The sequence below is a fragment of the Podarcis pityusensis genome (genome assembly GCF_964106645.2).
Source record: "Podarcis pityusensis genome assembly, chromosome: 7".
NCBI classification, from domain to species: Eukaryota; Metazoa; Chordata; class Lepidosauria; order Squamata; family Lacertidae; genus Podarcis; species Podarcis pityusensis.
The window spans coordinates 55,211,221-55,232,156 of NC_138031.1; the positions used below are offsets into that span (position 1 = coordinate 55,211,221).

The 20,936-nt window shown below is 41.5% G+C and overlaps 1 protein-coding gene across 1 annotated transcript; it reads left to right on the forward strand.

Annotated features, from left to right (window-relative positions):
• Positions 1-421: 421 nt before the first annotated feature.
• On the forward strand, positions 422-16,702 carry LOC308481623 (beta-Ala-His dipeptidase-like). Its single transcript, XM_081014222.1, has 12 exons — positions 422-574; positions 5,098-5,220; positions 6,437-6,580; positions 6,854-7,016; positions 7,626-7,714; positions 9,434-9,634; positions 11,612-11,696; positions 12,790-12,950; positions 13,068-13,232; positions 14,144-14,285; positions 15,406-15,553; positions 16,212-16,702. The coding sequence occupies exons 1-12, from the start codon at positions 527-529 to the stop codon at positions 16,300-16,302; spliced, it is 1,560 nt and encodes a 519-aa protein (XP_080870348.1). The 5' UTR covers positions 422-526; the 3' UTR covers positions 16,303-16,702.
• Positions 16,703-20,936: the final 4,234 nt, after the last annotated feature.

Consider the following 20,936-nt stretch of genomic DNA (forward strand, 5'->3'; position numbering starts at 1 on the left):
CATTCCCATAATCTTCTACCCTCAAAGACTGAAACGTAAGAACAATGTGAAATTGTTTCTTATAATTGTTAACATTGCTTTATATCAATTCTTGAATGCACTTCAAGTGTCCATGTCCCAATAAGGCTTCTGTATCAAAATTATGGCCAAGTCAAATAAAACACTCAACTTTTGGGAGGCTGAATGGGTCCCCACCCTCTTGCAGGTGTATTTACATAGAACAAACAAGAGATGGCCTTAAAAACAGGCAGGGGTTGGAGAACAGGAACGAGAGATGCAATGTTTTAGGAACATTTATTTTGAAGCTTGACGATAGAATGTTGGCCCCTTTCCTTATAAAACAAGGGAGTGTGTCCAGTTGCCTTTGTTGACATGTCCTTTGTCCTGCTCCCACATGGAGCTAAGAATGTTTTTTTAAAAATCAACAAATAAAAAGACAGGGTAGGATTGGTTTCATAAGAAAGCTAGCAGAAACCTGAAAGAAGATCCGCAGTCAGGACAGGAGATTGAAATAGTATTGCTTTGTATGCTGAACCGCCAAGCGGCTTCTTTGCTGTCAGAACTCCTCATCATGGTATGTCTTCTTTAAGCTCCATACCTGGGGTTTGGATATAGAACAGGGATGGGAAATATGTGGCCCTGCAGAAGTTACTGGATTCCTTCTCCCATCAGCCTCAGCCAGCATGACCACAGATCAAGGATGATGGGAGTTGTAGTCTGACAACATCCAGAAGGACACAGTTTCCTCATTACTAGTGTAGAACATCTGGGTGCGAAATTTAAAATATGCACCTTGTATGCTATCAAAGGAGTCCATCCTCTCTGTCTCTCTCTCTCTCTCTCTCTCTCTGTCTCTCTCTCCCGCACGTATCATCCTGGATGTATTTTTGTGAAAGTGTACCAGAACTAGATTAGTAATTAGTTGAAGTGTAATAATAGTTGAGCCTCACTTTCTTGGGCAACTTCCTATTGAGTTTGAAGGAAAGTGCTGTACAGTATAAGTATTTATATATTTATATTATTGCTTATAGCAGTACCTTTTCATGGGCCACATGGCTCTGTGAATGCTGATGTTAACTGAAAGCAAAGTATTAATCACTCTTAAGTGAGCAGAGTGATTATTTTGCTCAGCAAAATACTCAGCATATTTTGATTTGTACAACCTTTTGGTGTTACTTGAGTAATTAAAATACAGAGGGAGGGGCACACATCTGATCCAGCTCTTGTTATATACAGCAAGCAATGGCCTCAGGCAGAGAAGTGTGTCCCCGTGTGCACCAAACATGACATAAGGTCAAGTCAATGAGGTCTGGATAAGCATTGCGATGCAGATGTGCAACATGCATGTGTGAGTGCCTCTTACATGGGGGTCTCTCACTGGGCTGGGATAATTTAAGGTGCCTACCCCCCCCTGTCAATATTTTACAGGAGAGATTCATGTGCATACTAGAGCTTTAGGGTGGTGTATTTAAACGGGGTTAAGTGATCTGTTGCCCTAGTGCAACAAATCCACTTCTTTTCTCTTTGAAAAATGACGTTTGTGGTTTGGAAAGTGACTGAGAAATGCACTGAAAATATGGGATGAACAAATGATTAATGAAAAGACTTGAAGACTTATTGCTACTACTGAATCTTTACTGGGTTCTCAATGATTTTCCAGTGCTGGCTTTTAATCAGTGTTCACACATTATCCAAAACACAGTGTGGACTTTGGGTTTCAAATTTCAGTGGTGTCCTGTGTGACACCAGAATTTGGTGCCCACCTTCCATTTTTCCATTGGTGTAGCGCCCTTTGCAGCACCTTCTTGGCTCTGTCCCCAATACGGGTGAATCTGTCACACTCCTCCAGTACAGATGTGTCCTGCTTCTCTTGATGTTTCTCATGCCTGAGTCATTGGATACCTACTGCCAGCTAGAGCAAGAGTTCCCCAAATGTGGCCTGCGGACCAAAAGCTTTGGCGATGTGACCTATGGAATTGTGAAGACCACGTGAAATATTCTTATTTGATCACATTAAATATTCCTATGTTGTCTTGTATTGTATTGCCATTTAAATTCCAATTTTATTTTTTCCCCGGGAGGTGGGGGCAGCATGGGAATCGCTGTTAGGGTAAACAGTGCTGAGCTGGGTGGCCCAGATAGTCTGAGGCTGCTTCCTGTGTTCGGTTCCTGTCCTTGGCAGCAAAAACAGAAAACAAGTCTATAGAGAAGCTAAGAAAATGCTGCTCCTTCCAAGGCTTAACAGTGTAATCCATTTTCAGGTTAGTCAGGGTGAGGGTGACTACCTCAGGCACCCCAAAACCTACATCTTTGAGCAGTGTGGGGTAGATACTGTACACAATTGCCCAGGGCCGGATTTGGGTTTGATGAGGCCCTAAGCTACTGAAGGTAACGTGGCCCTTTATATGTCCAGCTGTCCTTTGTCAACAACAAATTGTCACTTTTTTGTGTTGAATATACGATATATGGTAATTTATGGACCTAATAGGTATCTAAAGCCATTTGCACATGTTGCCATGCAACCAGTCCATGCACAATGTAGGCACCCTATATATAGAAATGAGCAAATCAATATTTTAGGGAGCAGGCTAGCAGGTGGGGCCCATTACTTGCACAGCAGGAGCGTACACAACATAAAACACTGTTGCTGTATGAAGGTTTTACTTTATTTGTTTTTTATCTTATATTTTGGAAATGTATATAAAAAAAATTCTTTCAATTTTTTTTGGGGGGGCCTAAGCTATAGCTTGTTTAGCTTATATGTAAATCTGGCACTGCACTTGATATGTGTATGTGTCTTCCCGCCCCCGCCCCCCCCCCCCCCAGTAGTCGCGGCTGCTCCTCAGTCGGCCAAATTTCTTGGGCGGTCTCTGATACTTCCTCGGAAACCTATGCAGTTCAGTGGAGTTTGCTCCCACTGGGGAGCGGATAAAGCCTCGCAGCCCAGGTTGCCGTCGAGGACAGCCCGTTTCTCAGCCGAAGGCAGCCGCCTTTCCCAAAGCCGTCCCTGCCCGAGGGCTCCCTGGGCTCCGCCTGCCCCGGCACCTGTTCATAAGGCTCTCTGCCCAACCGGACGCCCGCAATGACAGCGGCGCGTCTCCGTCAGTCCCGAGCAAGCCCGGCGCTTGCGCGGCCTCCCTTCCCCAACGCGAGGCGGCGGGAGCCAATCGCAAGCGGGGAACAGCCAGGCGCTCCAGGCTTCGGTTTGTGACTGGAGGATCGGTTTCTATTTAAGGCTCCCGCCTCAGTAAGTGCAGCGTTCTCTCTCCGGGCGAGTTCCCTCAGAGGCGTCGAGCTGCTTCTCTTTTTTTCTTGCGCAGCAACTTCGTAAATGGTATTAAGGGGAGTCTAAAGCGGCTGCTGCCCACTGTCCAGGTCAGGGCTGCCACGTGCTGTGCTCTTTTCCGTCGGGAGCGTCTTTTGGACTCGCATTTTTGTGCAGCCCACGAAGTCCAAAAGCAGCTGCTCAGAGGGATTGCTTAAGGTGTTCACCCTTTCGCTCCACACAAGGGACGAGGGCAACCCAGCCAGGTGGCGGTGTATAAATAATAAAATACTTATAAGTATGCTGCTGCTGCTGCTGCTGCTTGACAAGGGAAGAGACTCCAACGAGAGTTGATGGATTCGCCTTCCTTGGATGTTCTTAAGCAGAGGTTGGATGGCCATCTGTCCTGGCTGCTCGCGTTGAGATTACTGCATTTCAGGGGGCTGGGCTAGATGACCCTTGGTGTCCCTTCCAACTGACAAAATGGATTTCAATAGGGGTGAATGTAAGGCTCTGCACTTAGGGAGGAAGAACCAGCTACACAAATATACAGATGGGGGACACTTGCCTTGCCAGTAGTACATGTGAAAAGGATCTAGGGGTCTTAGTAGACCACAAGCTGAACATGAGCCAAACAGGACTCTCTATTCTCAGGAGAATAATGTAAAAAGGAAAAAAAAGCAGGCACTCTAAGATAGTGATCTTCTTACAATTGGAAGTCAAGGGCTTTTTTTCCTAGAGATCAATGGGAGCGTCTTTATCCTTGCACTATGTCCTCATCCAGGAATCAATAGACTGATAACTGTATAAGCATAATGAATCTGTTCCACTCCTTGCTCTGTATTTGTGCAGAGACTTGCTGTGTCAGAAAAAAAATTAATCCATTTTAACTATCAGGAGAGCCCTATCTGGGTACTGACCAGACCCAGGTTTGTGCTGTTTTAGCAAACTTGCTTTGTGATGTACCTTTGGACTCTGTGTGGAACGTGATTATACCTCCTTCCTCCCAGAACCTAGTTCTCAACTCTGGGAGACACATATTAGAAAGACTACAAATGTGTTAACTCAGCTCCCTTGTACTATGGATTTTAGTATACTTGATAATTGAAGCTGTACATTTTTATTTTGAATTGCAGAGAAGCATACTGCTGGAGTAAGAATATGCAAGGCTTTTAGAGTTATAGAATGTTTTGGCTTTTCCTTATAATTTAATCATCTGCCAAAGCTATTTATTGTCTGATATATGAAATATGGTCCTTGAAAGAAATTAAAACATTAGAAGCACTTTTTGAATTTGGTCACCACCACCCTTTTCTTTTGAAAGTGAAATATGAGTTATGAGTATATGTCCTTGAGTAGATGTTTTTACATGCTTTCACCTTTTGGTGAAAATCCATGCTGAAAGACTCACGCACTCATGCTAGAGTGGTAATGGTAGAAATATTGCTAAATCGCCTTCATTTTTACTGTATGTGTTGAAACAGCAGGTGCGGATAACCTTCTTTGGCCCGAGGGCTGCATTGTCTGCTTGTAACTCCTTCAGGGACTGCATGTGGCAAAAAATCAGTCATGGGAACTAAACGCTCTTGCAAATGCACAGGGGAAAACCATTACCCATCACTACCTCAGGGCGAAACCCAGCCCATGAACCAACAATTTGCCCTCCCTGTGTTAAAAGCAGTCCAGATATTCCTCCTCTTTTTTCTTTTCCATTCTGTAACAGTAGCATGTGGATGACAGGCCATACAGTCAACAGTGCATTCAGTCTATCGTGCTGCATGTGCTTGAGGGTGCTCTTTAACATGCTGAACCTTGTCTCTCACCACCTGCAGGTCTTCCATATCTTCCTTGTCATGCTGCTCTCTGGTGTGGGCAGCTCCTCTGTTTTAAATTCCACATCGCTGGAGGACCAGCTTTTCCAGTACATTGACGACCATCAAGAAAAATTTGTTCAGGTAGAAGCAGCGCCAAATGTGAACTCTGCTAGCAAAAAATGTGCCACTCAACCCCACTGTTCCTTACTTGGAAGCAATTCCTTTTGTATAACAAGGTTTACTGCCAGTCGAGTTTGCATAGGATAACAGCGCCAGCTTGAACCACAGAGCAGAGAGTAACCTCCTCTGCCTCTTTTTTTCCAATTGCTCAGCTAGGCAGTTACTTCGTTACCAAGGTGCTTGGTGTTTATAAGCAAGGTATGACAAAAATGTTGTTTTTCCTCTTTCATTTGGCAACACCAAATTATACCAACAGGCAAGGCATAGGTACCCAATGGTACTTTGTTGCACAACACAACAGTTTATAAATAACCCTTCTAGGGGCAAACTAGATGTGGTATTTTGCAACATTTCCCCATTCAAGTATGAAGAAAGAATCATAGAGTTAGAAAGGATCCAGAGGGTCATCTAGTCCAACCCCCTGCAACACAGGAATCTTTTGCCCAGTGCGGGGCTTGAACTCACAACCATGAGAATAAGTCTCATGCTCTACTGACTGAGCTATCCTAAATGAAGTGGGGTTCTATTTTTTTTTTAATAACAAAAGGCACATTCATAGGCACATTCACCCCTAGGCTTTACATGCCCACACACTGACATCACAAATACTTTTCTCTTAGTACCCCAGGCAGGGAAGAGAATTTTACAGAGCCACATATATATTTTTTTGTAAACACAGGCTCCCCCACCCCATCTTTTAGACCAGAACGTAGCAGAGATGTAACTAAACAGACAAAGCTGTCCCCATCACTATTAGTTTGGCCCTGAGAATTAAGTTAACTGCACTTGCATTACCTGTTGTGTTCATGGGTGTTCCTGAAATCAGACAAAGGCTATCTAACAATACAGAATGAATGCAATTGCATAATCCAAACAAAATTTAAGGATGGAGAAAATGGTGTGGGTGGACATCCTTATTGCTGCTCTGATTCTTCCATGCTTCCTCTTAAAAAGGAAGATTTTATAGTGACGGGTCCCTTAGATGTAATTAGAAGGAAATAGGATTTACCAAGATGGATTACCGCACCTTTAATAGTGGTCCCACCCAGAGGCCATTTCTATCTAATTACTGAATTCTTAAATAGGAAGGAAAAAATGACCGCACAGGCAGTTGTTCATTTAAAGCTTTATATGACACTTCATAACACCATGCATGATCACTGTTTTTTTATTTCAGACTCTTAAGGACTGGGTAGCTGTGGAGAGTGATTCCATACAACCAGCGCAAAGATCAAAAGTGATAGAAATGGTAGAAATGGCTAAAAGTCGTCTCCAGGCCTTAGGAGCAAATGTGACGTTGGTCAATCTGTCCGTCCAGCAGGTAACAAGGGGTTTGAGGTGGGAATATATCAGTTTTCTGCTTATTCCTCCTCAGCTGCAGCTCCTCGTGCAGTACACATCATGGTGGGGTGGGGGGGTTGACCTTCAAGTTGCGATAGTGCGAAGGCAAGGCTGGTTCAGAAGACGCATTCCATGAGCAAGAAGGATTCTGCTCATGATTATTTGGTTCCAAGCCTTTGTTTCAAAACATAATGCCTTCCTGTTTTCCTAAGGTTTGAATTTAACGGAGCAATGCCTCACTATACCCCTGCAGGTACTTGATGGCAGAAATATTTCATTACCTCCTGTCATTCTGGCAGAGCTTGGAGAAGATCCACTAAAGCCCACTGTGTGTTTTTATGGACATGTGGATGTGATGCCTGCTAAAAAGTCGGATGGGTGGGAAACAGATCCCTACATATTGACTGACATTGGTGGTATGTACACCACTATTGCTTTTGACACGGCTATTTTAATGTTGTATGCATTTCACACACCCACACCCATGCCCATACACCCCTTCCCCAACTTTTCATAATTCAGCTTCTGCTTATCTGAATTGCCGGAAGAGATCTTTTGATGAAGGGCGGTATATAAATTTCATTAATAAAATAATAAAATCAGATGCTGTGGATTAATGGTCTCATGACAACCCAACAAGTTTACGCTCCCCCCCCCCCATTTCTCTCCTAAAAGAGGTCACCATTGATTACCAAAGCCATCTTCGGAGCTAAATCAAAGCTTAAACCCAGAGTAAAATGAATGTGGGTAATCTGCTTCCTCTTGTGAACCTCTGAGACCTACAGGGATTGGGCAGCAGCAACAACAACTATACCTGGAGTTGAGCCACCCTTATTCCCTTGAGCATTGTTTGAGGGGTAGTGAGGCTGAAGAGAGTATAGTAAATTCATGACAGAGGCAAGAGTCAGACCAGGGACTTCCTGATTCATAGCTTAGTCTCTCCGTTGTTGTGTTGTACCATTTCAGTTCTACCCTTAGCATTATCAGAAGTTTAAAAGTTTAATACAAGCTTTCTTTATCTGGAGGGAACCTTTATGGGCGTGGAGCAACCGATAACAAAGGACCTGTCCTAGCCTGGATACATGCAGTGAGTGCCTTCAAAGAACTAAGAAAAGTAAGTAAAGTAAAAAAGTGTGCTGTCACCAGATTTACAGTGGACGCTCGGGATGCGAACGTGATCTGTGTGGGATGCATGTTCGCAACCTGCAGCGGTGTGTCTGCTCACAGGTGGGTTGCGATTCGGTGCTTCTGCGCATGCGCAAAGCGTGATTTAGCACTTCTGCGCATGGGCTACCTGTGAAACCCGGAAGTAACCCGTTCTGGTACTTCCAGGTTTCGGCAGTCCGTAACCCGAAAAAGCGCAACCTGAAGCGTCTGTAACCCGAGTTATGACTGTATGCCAAAGGCACACATGGCTGTGATCTTTAGAACTTTGCTGGACAGTATTGCACACCACAGACCTTGTCCCAATGGGCCTGATTACATTCAGACCAACACTGATTAAATTCAGAGAATCTAGCAGTAATCACCTTGTATGAAAATCTGAGGTAGAGACTTGAAGACCAGGAAGGGTGTAAAACGCTAGAGATCAGATCTAAGAGAACTAGAATTGGACAATAACTGTGAAATCAGAAAGTCAGAAAAAAGTGAGTTGAGACATGGATATGATCTGTCCTGCTGTAAGGTAACTGCAGAGAAGCAAAAAGAAAGGGGGGGGGGGTTTCACTGCAACATGGAAGTACACTCTCACAGCCAGGGTAGAGTTGGTGTTCCAAGAGTCACAATTTTCTTGGGTTGTTGGGAGAAAACAGGGTCGGGGTCTCCTTCTCTTAAATGGAGACTGCCACCAGCAGTCTCTCCCCTCAAGCCTCCCCTAATCCACCAGGACCCTCAAGAGCCTCCCTTCATTTTTAAGTATCTCCTTATGTTACTTTATTTTGGGTTCTGCTGAGCTTTCTTATTCTAGTAAAAGGAAGCAGGAATGAAAACAAAAATCTGCTAGCTAGTGCCTTGTCCTGACTAGCTCCAAAAAGAAATATAATAGACATGATAAAGAAGCAGCCAGGCTTTATGAGATTTTTGAAACAGAGCAGCATGGTGCAGCGTTTAGGATACATTCTGAAAAGCTGAACAAGGCACCTTAGGGCTCATGCCACACTTCCGGTTCTTCCATGATTTATAGGCATGGGTCCGAGAGGTTTTTCTATTGTCCTGCTGCTTTCCCCAGGAAATCCTGCTGCTTACTTCTGGATCAGAACAAATGCCAATCTGCAGGAAACCTGATTGATGTTTGTTCTGATTCAGCAGTAAACAGCAGGCATGGAAGTTATTACATAACAAAAGGGTGAAGGTGAAGAACAATCATAGGAGATCATGAATCACTTCAGTTAAATTTCCCCCTACAGATGTAAGGCAAACACCCTCATGCATCTTAGCCAATCAAATTTGTATTTTTATAAGGTGACCCTGTCTCTTCTGAAAAGGACAGGCTTAGATTTCTCAAGAAATGCAAAAGAGGACATTTGTCTTAATCAAGGAAGGATATTCTTGTGGGACAGAATCCAGTTACTCACAAGGGATGATTAATGGCCGCTCTTGATTTGGGTAGAGAAATGAATCAGCAGCCAAATGCATATTGTTCCAAACTGGGTGCATATGTGTCAAGGAACAGCCATCAGCGCCCCGGCCACTGCATCCTGCACTCGTTGTTATGATTGCCTACGTAGAACACATTACAGTAGTTGAGCCCAGAGGTAACTGGACAAAAAATTAGAATTGACTTTTTACTGAGAGTGCATTTTCCTTCAGGTAACTTGACATTTTTTGTTTTTAGGACTTGCCAGTAAACCTCAAGTTTCTTATTGAAGGCATGGAAGAAGCCATCTCCATTGGACTAAAAGAACTGGTTGAAAGAGAGAAAGAGCAGTTTTTCTCCAATATTGACTATATTGTGATTTCAGATAATACTTGGCTCAGCAAGGAAAAGCCAGCTCTTACGTATGGGACTCGGGGAAATGCCGGCTTCTCTGTGGAGGTAAAAGGGTAATAATGGAGTCACATGTCCTGGCCCACCTCAGCTAAAGAAGGCACTCGCCTGATAGTTAAGTCTTTATCGACAGAAGAAGCACTTCCAGCAACTCCTGCAGTGCTCCAGATGCACACACTTCAGGCCACTAGGCAGCTCTCCCTGATATCTGTGCCCAGTGGAGCAGTTGCAGCAACAGTGAGAACCTGCCCCTCTGCTGGCTTATATACCCTCCCCCTGATGGGTTGCACACCTGCAACCAGAGACTTCTCCTTCATGGAAGTTGCCGCTGCTCTTCTTGCTTCAAGCCCCTCCTGCTTCGAGGATACAGTGGGGTGGTGGAAGGTGTGGAGTCTACTGACCCATCCATCACCAGAACAACCTCCTCTTCTTCCACCACATACTGCCTGTCTTTCTCCTTCTTGGACTGCCCTGACTCTTCCTTCTTCCCCTTTCCTGGCTCTTGCCTTGCGGGCAGTGCCAAACCCTATATATCACTGGCCCCCTCTCCTGGGTCATTCCCCTGATCCCCGGTCCCCTGCCTATGCCCCACACTCTTTGGAGTCCTGCCAGTCTCTGACATCATATGTGTCTAAAACATTATTTTTCTGGCTTTGATGTTAGGTAGAAAGGATGCAAATTGTGCTACCGATAGAGCATTCCTTCCACCCTTTCTCCCACTTCTACTCCCCCTTTTAATTGGTATTCCAGTACACTTAATCATCGCTGCTAAGGTCATAGTCACTGTCTCCTTCGCTTATATCAAACATTTATTTTGCAAAAACAGGAAGTGCCTGGCACTGCCCAGGAATTTGTAGAATCAAAATACACTGCACTTTTAAAATGGATAGTATACTTTGTGAGTTTGGACCAGTCGTGCCACAAACTGGGAGAGGTCATGCAGAAGTCACATTTCAGTACACCATCTTGATTCAAAATGGTGCCCGGCATCCAAAGAGTGATGAAGACAACCACCTTAAGAGCCTTCATGCTGAGAGGTGGCCAAAACTATGTCAAAAACCAAAGTAATGCTGAAGTGATGTTTTGGTCCACCATCTTGATCCATAATGGTGTCCAGTATCCAAACAGTGACAAAGTCTGCTCACACCCTGCATCAAGAACTATTGTGTCAAGTTATCTCAAGAGACAGCCAAACCTATGCCAAGAAACAGTAACCAAAGTCACATTTCAGCCTGTCATCTTGAATCAAAATGACATCCAAACATTGACAAAGAATGCCACCCTCACCTCAGAAACCCTTGTGCCTAGTTTGGCAATGATACCTTGAGTGGCATCCAAATGTACAACCAGACAGACAGGCAAACTACTTTCCAAAATGTATAACAGATAGATAGATAGATAGATAGATAGATAGATAGATAGACAGATAAATAAATAAATAAATACAGGAGTACTAATCATGCTGATGCAACCCAGGAGACTTCGGGTGGAGATAGTAGTATTTGCATAATTCTTCTTTCACAGAGATAGCTGTGTGTGTGTGTGTGTGTGTGTGTGTGTGTGCGTGTGTTATCTTGGGGTTCATCCATGCTGTCGTTTAATGCAGATAGTAAATTTACTGTACCTCCATTAATTCTCCATCATCTATATGGCATTCTCATTCAAATTAACCCCTTTCCACACTTGCCTCTCCCACAATCTAGATTTTGTCATACCTGGGTAACTTTGAAAAGGAGAATCATGCAGGGCAACAGAAACAACTGGCCGTTCATATGTTGTTGATGTAATCCAGAGGGGCTGAATGTTAAAAGGAATCGATGCAAGATTTATGCTATATAAATAAAGAGGATGTAAGCTTCAGGTGCCAACATAAAAGGAATGTCAATACTACAAGCTTCAATCCTACTCAGAACTATGATGCTAATTCTGAGTAGGATTGGAGCTTGTATGGTAATTCATTTCTATGATGCAAATTAAAACAATGATAATGTGTCGGTTGTGATGTTGTCTTCATGTTTAAATTAGGTACAAGGTGGCGAAAGAGATCTTCATTCAGGAGCTCTAGGTGGCATCGTCCAGGAACCCATGTCTGATCTGATAGCCTTGCTTGGTAAAAATTCTGTTCATTTGTCTATATAGTCTTTAATCAGAAATTAAGGTCTGCAACAACTGATAAAAATGCTTGGTTTAGTTTTCATAGGCAAGTTAGGAATGTAGGATAGTAGAGTGGCAATTAATTGGCAAACCCAAGGTTTCTATAGATGAATATTCACGTGTACATGTACACAAGACTGAGGACTCTCTGAGAACAGGTGGAGAAGTAGGGGCAGGTTATAGTAGCCAGGACTGAGGGTATTGCCAAATGTTAGTTTCTTTGGTATTCTCAAGTAACATAGTGGTAAACTGAGAATTATTTTATAAGGCACTAACTGTGGTGTTTAAAAACACTGAAGCGGAACCCTAATTGGACATGAAATTACATGCTGATTTTTCAGAGTACTCATTGCATTTGCTGCGACAATTTCTTTGAACATTATGTTGCAGAGTTGCTTGAAACTGAATCACACCTGAAGGTTAAGTTGCTTTTGCTAAAGCTGGCTTGTAATGCAAACATAAAATGACCAGACCATACTGCCTTTAATATTTTATGTAATTTTTCAGGATTAACAAATAGAGAGATATAAATTTCACCTAACAATAACAATTGTCCCCACCCCCTAATAACCCCTTGCCCAACACAATGGAAATCCTAAGCACACAACAGCCATTTGCAGAGATGGAAAAGATGACAGCCAATCAGAAGAAATCCGTTTCAATTCCAGTTTACCCACACATAAGGCTGGTTATATCTAGGAAGGAAATATAATACTAATACTACTACTACTTCTGCTACTACTAATAATAAATATTTTCATTATTACTATTTGGAATTATATCCCAGCCTTCCTCCTCAACCTCAACTTCCTTGGTTGGTTGGTGGTACTGACCCACCGTGTGACTTCTTTCCCTCCAAAAATGGTTCTCTTTTGCTTTCTTCTGTCTACACCCAGACACAGCACAAATAGCACACAAGCCCATAGCATTCTGTCAGTCCTTCTTGTACAGGGTTAAGGGGGCCAAGGAGGGTCACACAGACAGATCTCATATGACTGAGCATGGAACAACAGCAATTGTGTGTTTTGCAAAATGTGTTTGTTCCATAGACAGTCTTGTGGATTCATCAGGCCACATTCTGATTCCTGGAATCTATGATGGCGTTGATGATTTTACAGAAGAGGAGAAGAAGCTGTATGAGCCAATAGAATTTGACATAGAGCAATACAAGGTTGACGTCGGTGTGAAGAAATTTCTCTATGATACCAAGGTACAGTACTGTCAATAGAAATTGAAAACAGGGCATCTAAAATAAGGGAATTGCAGAAAGATGTTGAGAGAAGCCATGACTGGCTAACTCCTATTTTTGTTTCATTATGTTTCTAAGGAGGAAATACTTTCACACTTGTGGCGCTTCCCATCTCTCTCTATTCATGGGATAGAAGGAGCTTTTCATGAAAAAGGGATCAAAACAGTTATACCATCAAGAGTCATAGGAAAGTTTTCAATCCGGCAAGTTCCTCACATGAACCTTTCTACTGTGGAATGTCAGGTAATGTTGGTTAGACACACTTGATTATGATTCAGCTTATTTGCATAACAGGTCCAGGCACTGTTTCAGCTCTTACATTTAAAGTAAAAAAAGGCATGTAGTGATGTATTGTTATCCCACCAGTGAAGATCAGAGACCCCGATTCCTTGACTTTCTCATTTTACAAATTAAGCACTGAAAGAGATAACACGGTCTGCTTGGTATTAACAGTTCACCTATGTAGAAGCCTATGTCCAAAGAATTGCTTGCCGAAGCTGAAATTCACTTCCCTCCCCCTTTTGCTTTGGTCTCATGTCTCTTTAGGATTGACAGGTCACAATGATGCATTTGATGCTGACAGTGAGAAAGCCACAACTAACTGAATTCCACTGTCAATGTGAGCTTTCCAAACTGTGTGTTGTGACACGTTAGTGTGTTGGCATGTTGCACAAACACTCCCCATGCTCCTCCCAAGGGTTGGAAAGGGGTTAGTTTAACCTCCGTTTTGCTAGTAAAACTGAATTACTGTGTTGCAAAATGATGCATGTCTAAAAAGTGTGTCACCAACATGAAAAGTTTGGAAAGCTCTGGTCTAGAGAGAGCAACCTCTTCCTTCAATCACCACAGCCCAGCTTCACTCCTTCTCCATAAATCTACTTCTGTGTAGAAGGTGGAAGCTGGCCCTTATGTTGTCCCACACTGCCTCTTTCCCTGCATGAAGTTTGAGTCCCAGCCCAGGCAAACTGATAACTATCCCTTCCCACACAGAAGTTGGACTGCAAACTATTTAGTTCCCTGAGCAACCAACTACTCCATCCTGCCATACCAGTTCAATCAATTAGTGGCAGAGGGTTCACTGCTAACAAACACCATGGAATATAGATAATATAAAGACACGACAAATATTTTTATTCAAAACATTTTCTTTTTAGGTGAAACAGTATTTAGAAAAGGAATTCTCTAAACGAAACAGCCCAAACAAACTGACAGTGTATGCCGAAGAGGGTGCATCGCCATGGATTACTAATATCAGTGATCCTCAGTATAAAGCAGCTGCAAAGGCAATCAAAAGAGGTTTGAAATGTTTTTTGAAATATATATATATATTTGTTTAGAACATTATTTGACTTACACATGCTCATTTTCTGTCTCTCTAAAGATGTGAAATATGTGTAAAGAATAAAGATTGAACACTACAAATAAATTAGACTGTATCACATAATCTGAAATTAAAGTGTTCATTTAGCTTTGTCAACAAAAAGCAGGAAGGTTAGCTTTTCAAGTGCCAAATATTCCATTTTTTGTTAGCAGAAGCATGTTCTCCGATAGAGCCTCCTGAAAACCTAATTTGCATCCCCTGGTGGAATTATTTTGTTTCAGACAAAAAAAAAGTTTGTGTATGTCTCTGTGTGTGTGTGAGAGAGAGAGAGAGAGAGAGAGAGAACGGAAAAATTACTTGACTTTTATCATTCTAGGTTTTTTCTGCCTCCCAATCCTTCATGGAATTTTTAAACAATTCCCTTATCTCCCTATATATGTAGTCTCCCTTCATTTTCATTTTTTTTAAAAAAATTATTCCCCTCTTATTAATGATTTTAGAGAAAATCAACCTATTTGGCCAAATCTATTCTGGTTTTCCAGTGTGTTTTTAATAATACTTATAGCTTCAAAAGTGTTTGTGTGTATTATTATTAATTACATTTTCCTCCTGTCCTTCCTTTAAAAAAGCTCAGAGTGGCATAAGTGTGAGGTAGCTTAGGCTGAGAAATAGCTTAATGCCATGGTAGACAACATCACAGCTTTGCATGCCCACTATGACAACTGTGCTTCCCTTACCAAAAAAAACCAAAACAAACCCAGAGATCCAACATGCAAACCTGTGTGCTGCATTAGGCCACTTTTGAAGGCATTCCAGAGGCAACTTTTCACGCCCTTCCCCTCAACCGAATAAGCTAGCTCTGCCTCCACCATAACATACACATAAGGCTGAAATGGGGGGGGGGGGAGCTTGTCAGTGTAATCAGCTCCAACTTGAAGAACAGGTACAGTTTGGGGGCTTGTGCCATGGCAGATATAGCAGTCTGCTTATGGCTACCTGCTGTGTAGATTTTTTTAACCACTACCACAACAGTAGAATTTCTTTAAACCAAAACCAAGAGCACATTCTTCCCACTACCACTTCCATATGTTTCAGTTTTTAAAAAGGATCCAGATATGATTCGGGATGGATCAACAATTCCAATTGCTCAGATGCTTCAGGATATAACAAAGAAAAGTGTGATGATGTTTCCGATTGGAGCAGCAGATGATGGGGAGCACTCTCAGAAAGAGAAGATAAGCAGGTAAACAAGGTAGACTAATTCCATATAAGGCCCTCTTTATAGAGGGAAGTAAGGTATTTCCACATTACCTAAACATTAATACATGCATAGAGCAGAGTTCCTAATTACTAGGAAAGCAGAATATTTGTACTTCTCTGCTTCAAAACAGGAGGGTTTTTTTTTATCTCCATATGTTTAAAATATTTCCAAAGCATACCAGAGTTTATAACTTGGCACATACAAAGTCCACAACACCCTTGTTGTTAGAAAAGGTCTAGAAATGGAATATGTCTACATCTGTCCATCAAAATGGCAATGAGGAGGAGAAAAAATAGTGTCCTCACAACCCTCCCTGCACGCACACACAAATACAAGCGTGCATGTTTCTCTGTGGGAATGCATGTATATAAATAATGGCAAGACACGGATTCCACGCTTTCCCTATCATTTCATGTAGTAGTCATTGAACAACCATTTGGTTTCATACTTCGGTTTACAATTCAGATAGTTCTTTGTTTCTGAAACATGCATGTATACAGTGTGCTATGTACCATCAGATTATATGTATATGTAAAATGTCCCTAAGAGTTGAAGAAATGAATTTTGGGCATTTCACACAATATAGCAACCTTAATATTTAGATTGTTTGACAGTTGCTTTTCTCTTCTTTCCCAATCAGAAAAAATTACATTAATGGAACAAAAGTGTTTTCCTCCTTTTTACTGGAGATCTCAAAGCTCCATAAGGAATTACTGAGAGGCTCCAAGTGACAACTGCAACTTCATGGCAGATCAAGTGCAATTTGACTACTGGATTTGCAGTTCTGTTATGTATGGTTATGATTCCAGAAAAACGTCAAAGGGCTCTTCCATAAGTTCAGTTCCAGGACTGACAGACACTTGTCCTACCCCGCAACTCCCTCCCGCCACCTCCATTATGAATGCATTTTGTCCTTTAAATTTGTGTTCCAATCATTCCTATATCTCTTAACGCACTTCAGAGCACAAATATACACTCATCTTAATACAGGTGGGCTGTTCACTGCTGTATGTTAATGATTGTTATTAATGTCTTATAAATCATTGTCAACTGCTTTGTGAGATGATTGTTCTGACAAGTGGTGTCCTATATAAACCTTATAATAAAATAAAGTAGGTCTGCTTCTATTACGACTACTATTATTATTATTTATTAAATTTCTATTGCAGTTTACAACATAAAAACAAAATACACACCTTAATAACGAACAATAACAGTAACCCCTCCTCACACAGCTCAGAAGGCCATAATTAGCCAAAGGCCAGAGAGAAGAGGTACGTTTTTGCTTGGCTCCTAAAGATATTTAATGAAGGTGCCAAGCGAGCTTCTCTGGGGAGAACATTCAAACGTGGTGAGCTACCACGGAAAAGGCACATTCTTGTGTTGCTGCCCTCTGGACCTCTCATGGAGAAGGCACACAACAAGGGTATTTTGTGCCAGTTTCCCCTGTCACTCAGTTTCTGGGTCCACAACACAGCAGAATATGCTTCATCTTCCTTTTCAGCTTTTGTGAGCTGGCGCCATGGGAAGACTAAACCATGGTACATGCAGTGCTGAGGATCTGATGCTAGTGTAATCCTTAGAATTTTAGTAGTACAGTTATTACATTTTACATTGTCTGCTTATTTACTGATAATGCACTGGGATATTTGAGACTGGGTTTTGGTTCTAGAAAACAGGAAGCTATTCAGCAGTGTCGGAGTGCATACAAAAAACCAAGAGCACACCCAGGGCTTTTTTTCAGCCAGAACTCACAGGAACTCAGTTCTAGCACCTGCCTAGTGGGCACCATTGCCATTATAAGAGAACAAGGGAAGCGTTCATGGCGAGTTCCGGCACCTCTTTTTCTAGAAAAATAGCACTGAGCACATCTATTCTGGAAAACATACACACTACTTTGTTTCACGCACAGATACTGTCTTCTTTTCAGCATCAAACTCAAGGGGAACAGAACCTGCTGATTTGAAGCGGTTGTACAAAGTGGTGATTGGCAAACATCTCTGATATCATGACACACCCTCTCTTCGGAGTAGTTTTCAGCTTAAAACAAATATAATTGTGTGTTGAATGGTTCTATGAATAACATTTGAACTAAACATAAAGTGGCTAGTCTACCTAAACATGATCAGCGGGTCCAAACTGATAAGGAAAACTGTTTGCTGCCTGGTGTTTGATACATTTTTCATTTGAAGAGCAAAGACAGAAGGAAGATGGACTTATTGTACATTTGCAGTGACAAAATCAAAATGTTTGGCTCAGTGGCATAAACTGCATGGAATCAGTGGCTATCTGGGCTGATATAATGCTGTAATAGTAGCACTAAGTAATTGTACAAATTACTGTCAGTTTAATTATAGAAAATCTAAGATATTGATGTATTTTTTTAAGAGTCCGAGAATGAAGACAGAGAAGAAAAGATTTTTTTTTACAAATGGCAGAAATTTATTGATGATACTAAAAGATATTTAGAACCAGATAGGATTTATGGGTTCACAATATATTAATATTTTGGGGAAGATATATAATGCAAAATGGATATAGACATGTTTAATTAAGAAAAGACTAGTGAAATTGTAAACAAAGTGATAAAGTCTTCTAACAGACCAAGAGAAATAGATTACAGGAGCCTTCTGTTAAGATTTGAGTTATTAGTATTATAATTACGTAATACAACTTATTGTTCAAGTTGTGCATTTTGTTAAGATTAATAATATCTTTGTGATACAATGGAATTGTGATATGATGGCATTACTGTAGTTTCTTAATACACAATATGAAGTTTTGCGTTAATATTAAATAATGCACACGCAAATATTGGATAGCCGAGAGATTGAAATTTGTCCCAGATTAACCATTTACTTGAGTGAGAATTAGCTGAGCTCAAGCATTATCAATATTTGTTCATCCCAAATAGACAAAGGTTCAAGGACCTATTGATAAGTTTTGTGCATACCAGGCCAGTATGACAGACAGAGGGAAATCAGAAGAGGAAAAGAATAGTGCCTCCTTCATGTTTATTTCTGAGATGCTTGTATAATGTACCTTGCAATTTACAACAATTAATAAGCTAAATGACTGAATCTCAGTTGTCAAACACTGATCATTGCCACTGAAAGTATGCTAGGTTCATCTTAAAAGTTTTTCTGTAAATTTAAACGGGATTTTGAAATGCAGCAAAAGAGCAACAGCAACAATAATAACATGTGAATTTTCTTCACCAGACAGGAGGAGAAACTAAAAAGTGAAGGGACCAGATGAACCACACAATTCTACATCTGGGCTATGGCCCCAGAAAAGGCCCCCTAACTCAGTAAATTAGTAACAACAAAATGCAGTAAATAAAATCTACAATGTGCACTGTCTTTGTATATTTTGTCCCATCCACAAGCCAAAGTCTTAATGTTTGCCTAATGTTCCACAAAAGCCCTGATTTGTTCATTACAGCAGATGTATCTCTTTCCAAGTCTTTAATCTCTTTGAACAGCAATCTTTAGTTCTCTTCTCTTTTGGTGACAGCCATTTTACTCCGAGTTTTGTGCATATGTTTTTGTCAATAGGTAATTTAAGGCTGTTAAAAGACCTCTCAATGCATCTGTCTTTACTGGTGCAATCCTCTGTGAAGCATTAATTGCTTGCAGCGTTTCATCAGAATCAACTGCTCTGATGCTAATTACACTGGAAAACCACTAAAGCTGAAAACAAAAACAATTATAGCACATTAATATGTGAGAACTTGCTTGTGGCTATTTCTGATGAGCATAGTGGGGGGAAAGAAATATTTTCCCAGCATATTCATAATGGCAAGATGATGATCATTATTATATCAGGGCTGCAAGCACTCATCAACATTGCAATTACATTTCAAATTCCATTAGAAAAGCGAACTTTCTGCAGAATCACATTTCATGCTTGTCTTGTGCTTGGTCACACAGGTCTTCTCTCATAACCCTTCCCACAATCTGAGCACCATTGGAAAGTGTGGTTGGGCACATACGGGCTATTATTTTGTGACATGATTAGTGATGCCCATCATGACTCCCGCCCACCAATATGCTTGCTGTGAACCAAACCAGCAAATCTATATCCCCATCAGCTGTGGGCTGGCTGGTGCACGTTTGACACTGAGAAGTCGTTGCAGAAGAGTTGTGAAATGGGTACAGTCTGCTTGTGGTACATTTGATGTGTATCCTTGCAGAACGGCCCTGAGTAATCGGATCTGCCCTGGCCTACTGCACCTTCCAAGAACCTGCAGGCGTCTGCCTTGCATTTCCCCTCTTACAGCATCCCACACCCACTTCCCAATGGAGAAACCTATCAAGGGCCTCTCAAACCTTCAGTGAAGGAGACGCAGGTAACTGATAAAAATGGGACATGGCTCTCTGAGAACTAATCTTTCTCCTCGCAGATTTCAGTAACAAATCAGAATGGGAATAATTTGGGCAGTAGGTTGTGGGTAGTCAAACGGCCAGTAATTTTGTGACTGCTTTATTAACTGGGTCTATTTAGGTGGCCATGTGTCCTGCTTTGCAGATGACAGTTCTCTAGTTGAAGGGCCCAAATCCAGCTGGAAGATAGAGATCCCTTAGAAGGAAGAGCAGCAGCCTTGAAGTTGCCCATTAGCAGTTCACTCCTCAAGAGAAGACTGAGCAGGCACCCAGGTTAGTCTTCACAGCTATGATGAGATTTAAATAATAGCAATGCTATTTAAATAATGCTCATTATTGCTAAATTTGCAGCTCTGCATATGAATAAACACGTGTCCATGCCAGCTATTCAAGCATATACCTAATTTCAGATACGGTGGAAGTTGAACTTGTAGTGCAGTGCACATCTAATTGAGTACATACTTAAGGCTTTATTTGTGGGTTTGACTACAGGGGAATTGGTACTATTTAAAATATATTATGATTTCCCTGTGATCTGGTGTTAGCACTGGACATCTTTTGGTGCTTGCCCTTGTAGGGCTCACTGCTGATACCTTCCCTGGTCCCCATTTAAAAATTAAAATGCAATAAATTCCAGTGCTCCAGTCTGGATCATTTTAATTTCCAACAAAATACCCTCAACTTAGCACTGTTTTGAGACGTTGCAAGAAATTAAAATAGTGACAAGTGGGTAATGGCACCAGCATCCACTTCTCCCAGGGACATTTCAAACCTGGAATTGCAATGTCTGGTCCTGTGAGTTTGTTGCTCAAAAAAATACTTTTTACTCTTTTTTCAATTTTTACAGTTAAAGTAAAAATAATGAGAACAAAACTAAAAGATGGAAGGCGCTTTGAAGGGGCAGTGAGGGAGCAAAGTTGGGGGAAGGTTTTTCTTATTGAATCTTTGTTTATGCCTAATCCAGCTAATACTTCTCTTCT

Bases quoted from the DNA above. Each gene is read 5' to 3' on its own strand.
- LOC308481623 (XM_081014222.1), top strand. From the start codon at position 527: ATGCTGAACCGCCAAGCGGCTTCTTTGCTGTCAGAACTCCTCATCATG. The intron at 9,635-11,611 runs GTAAAAGGGTAA...TGTTTAAATTAG, and splicing joins ATGCCGGCTTCTCTGTGGAG to GTACAAGGTGGCGAAAGAGA. The intron at 13,233-14,143 runs GTAATGTTGGTT...TTTTCTTTTTAG, and splicing joins TTTCTACTGTGGAATGTCAG to GTGAAACAGTATTTAGAAAA.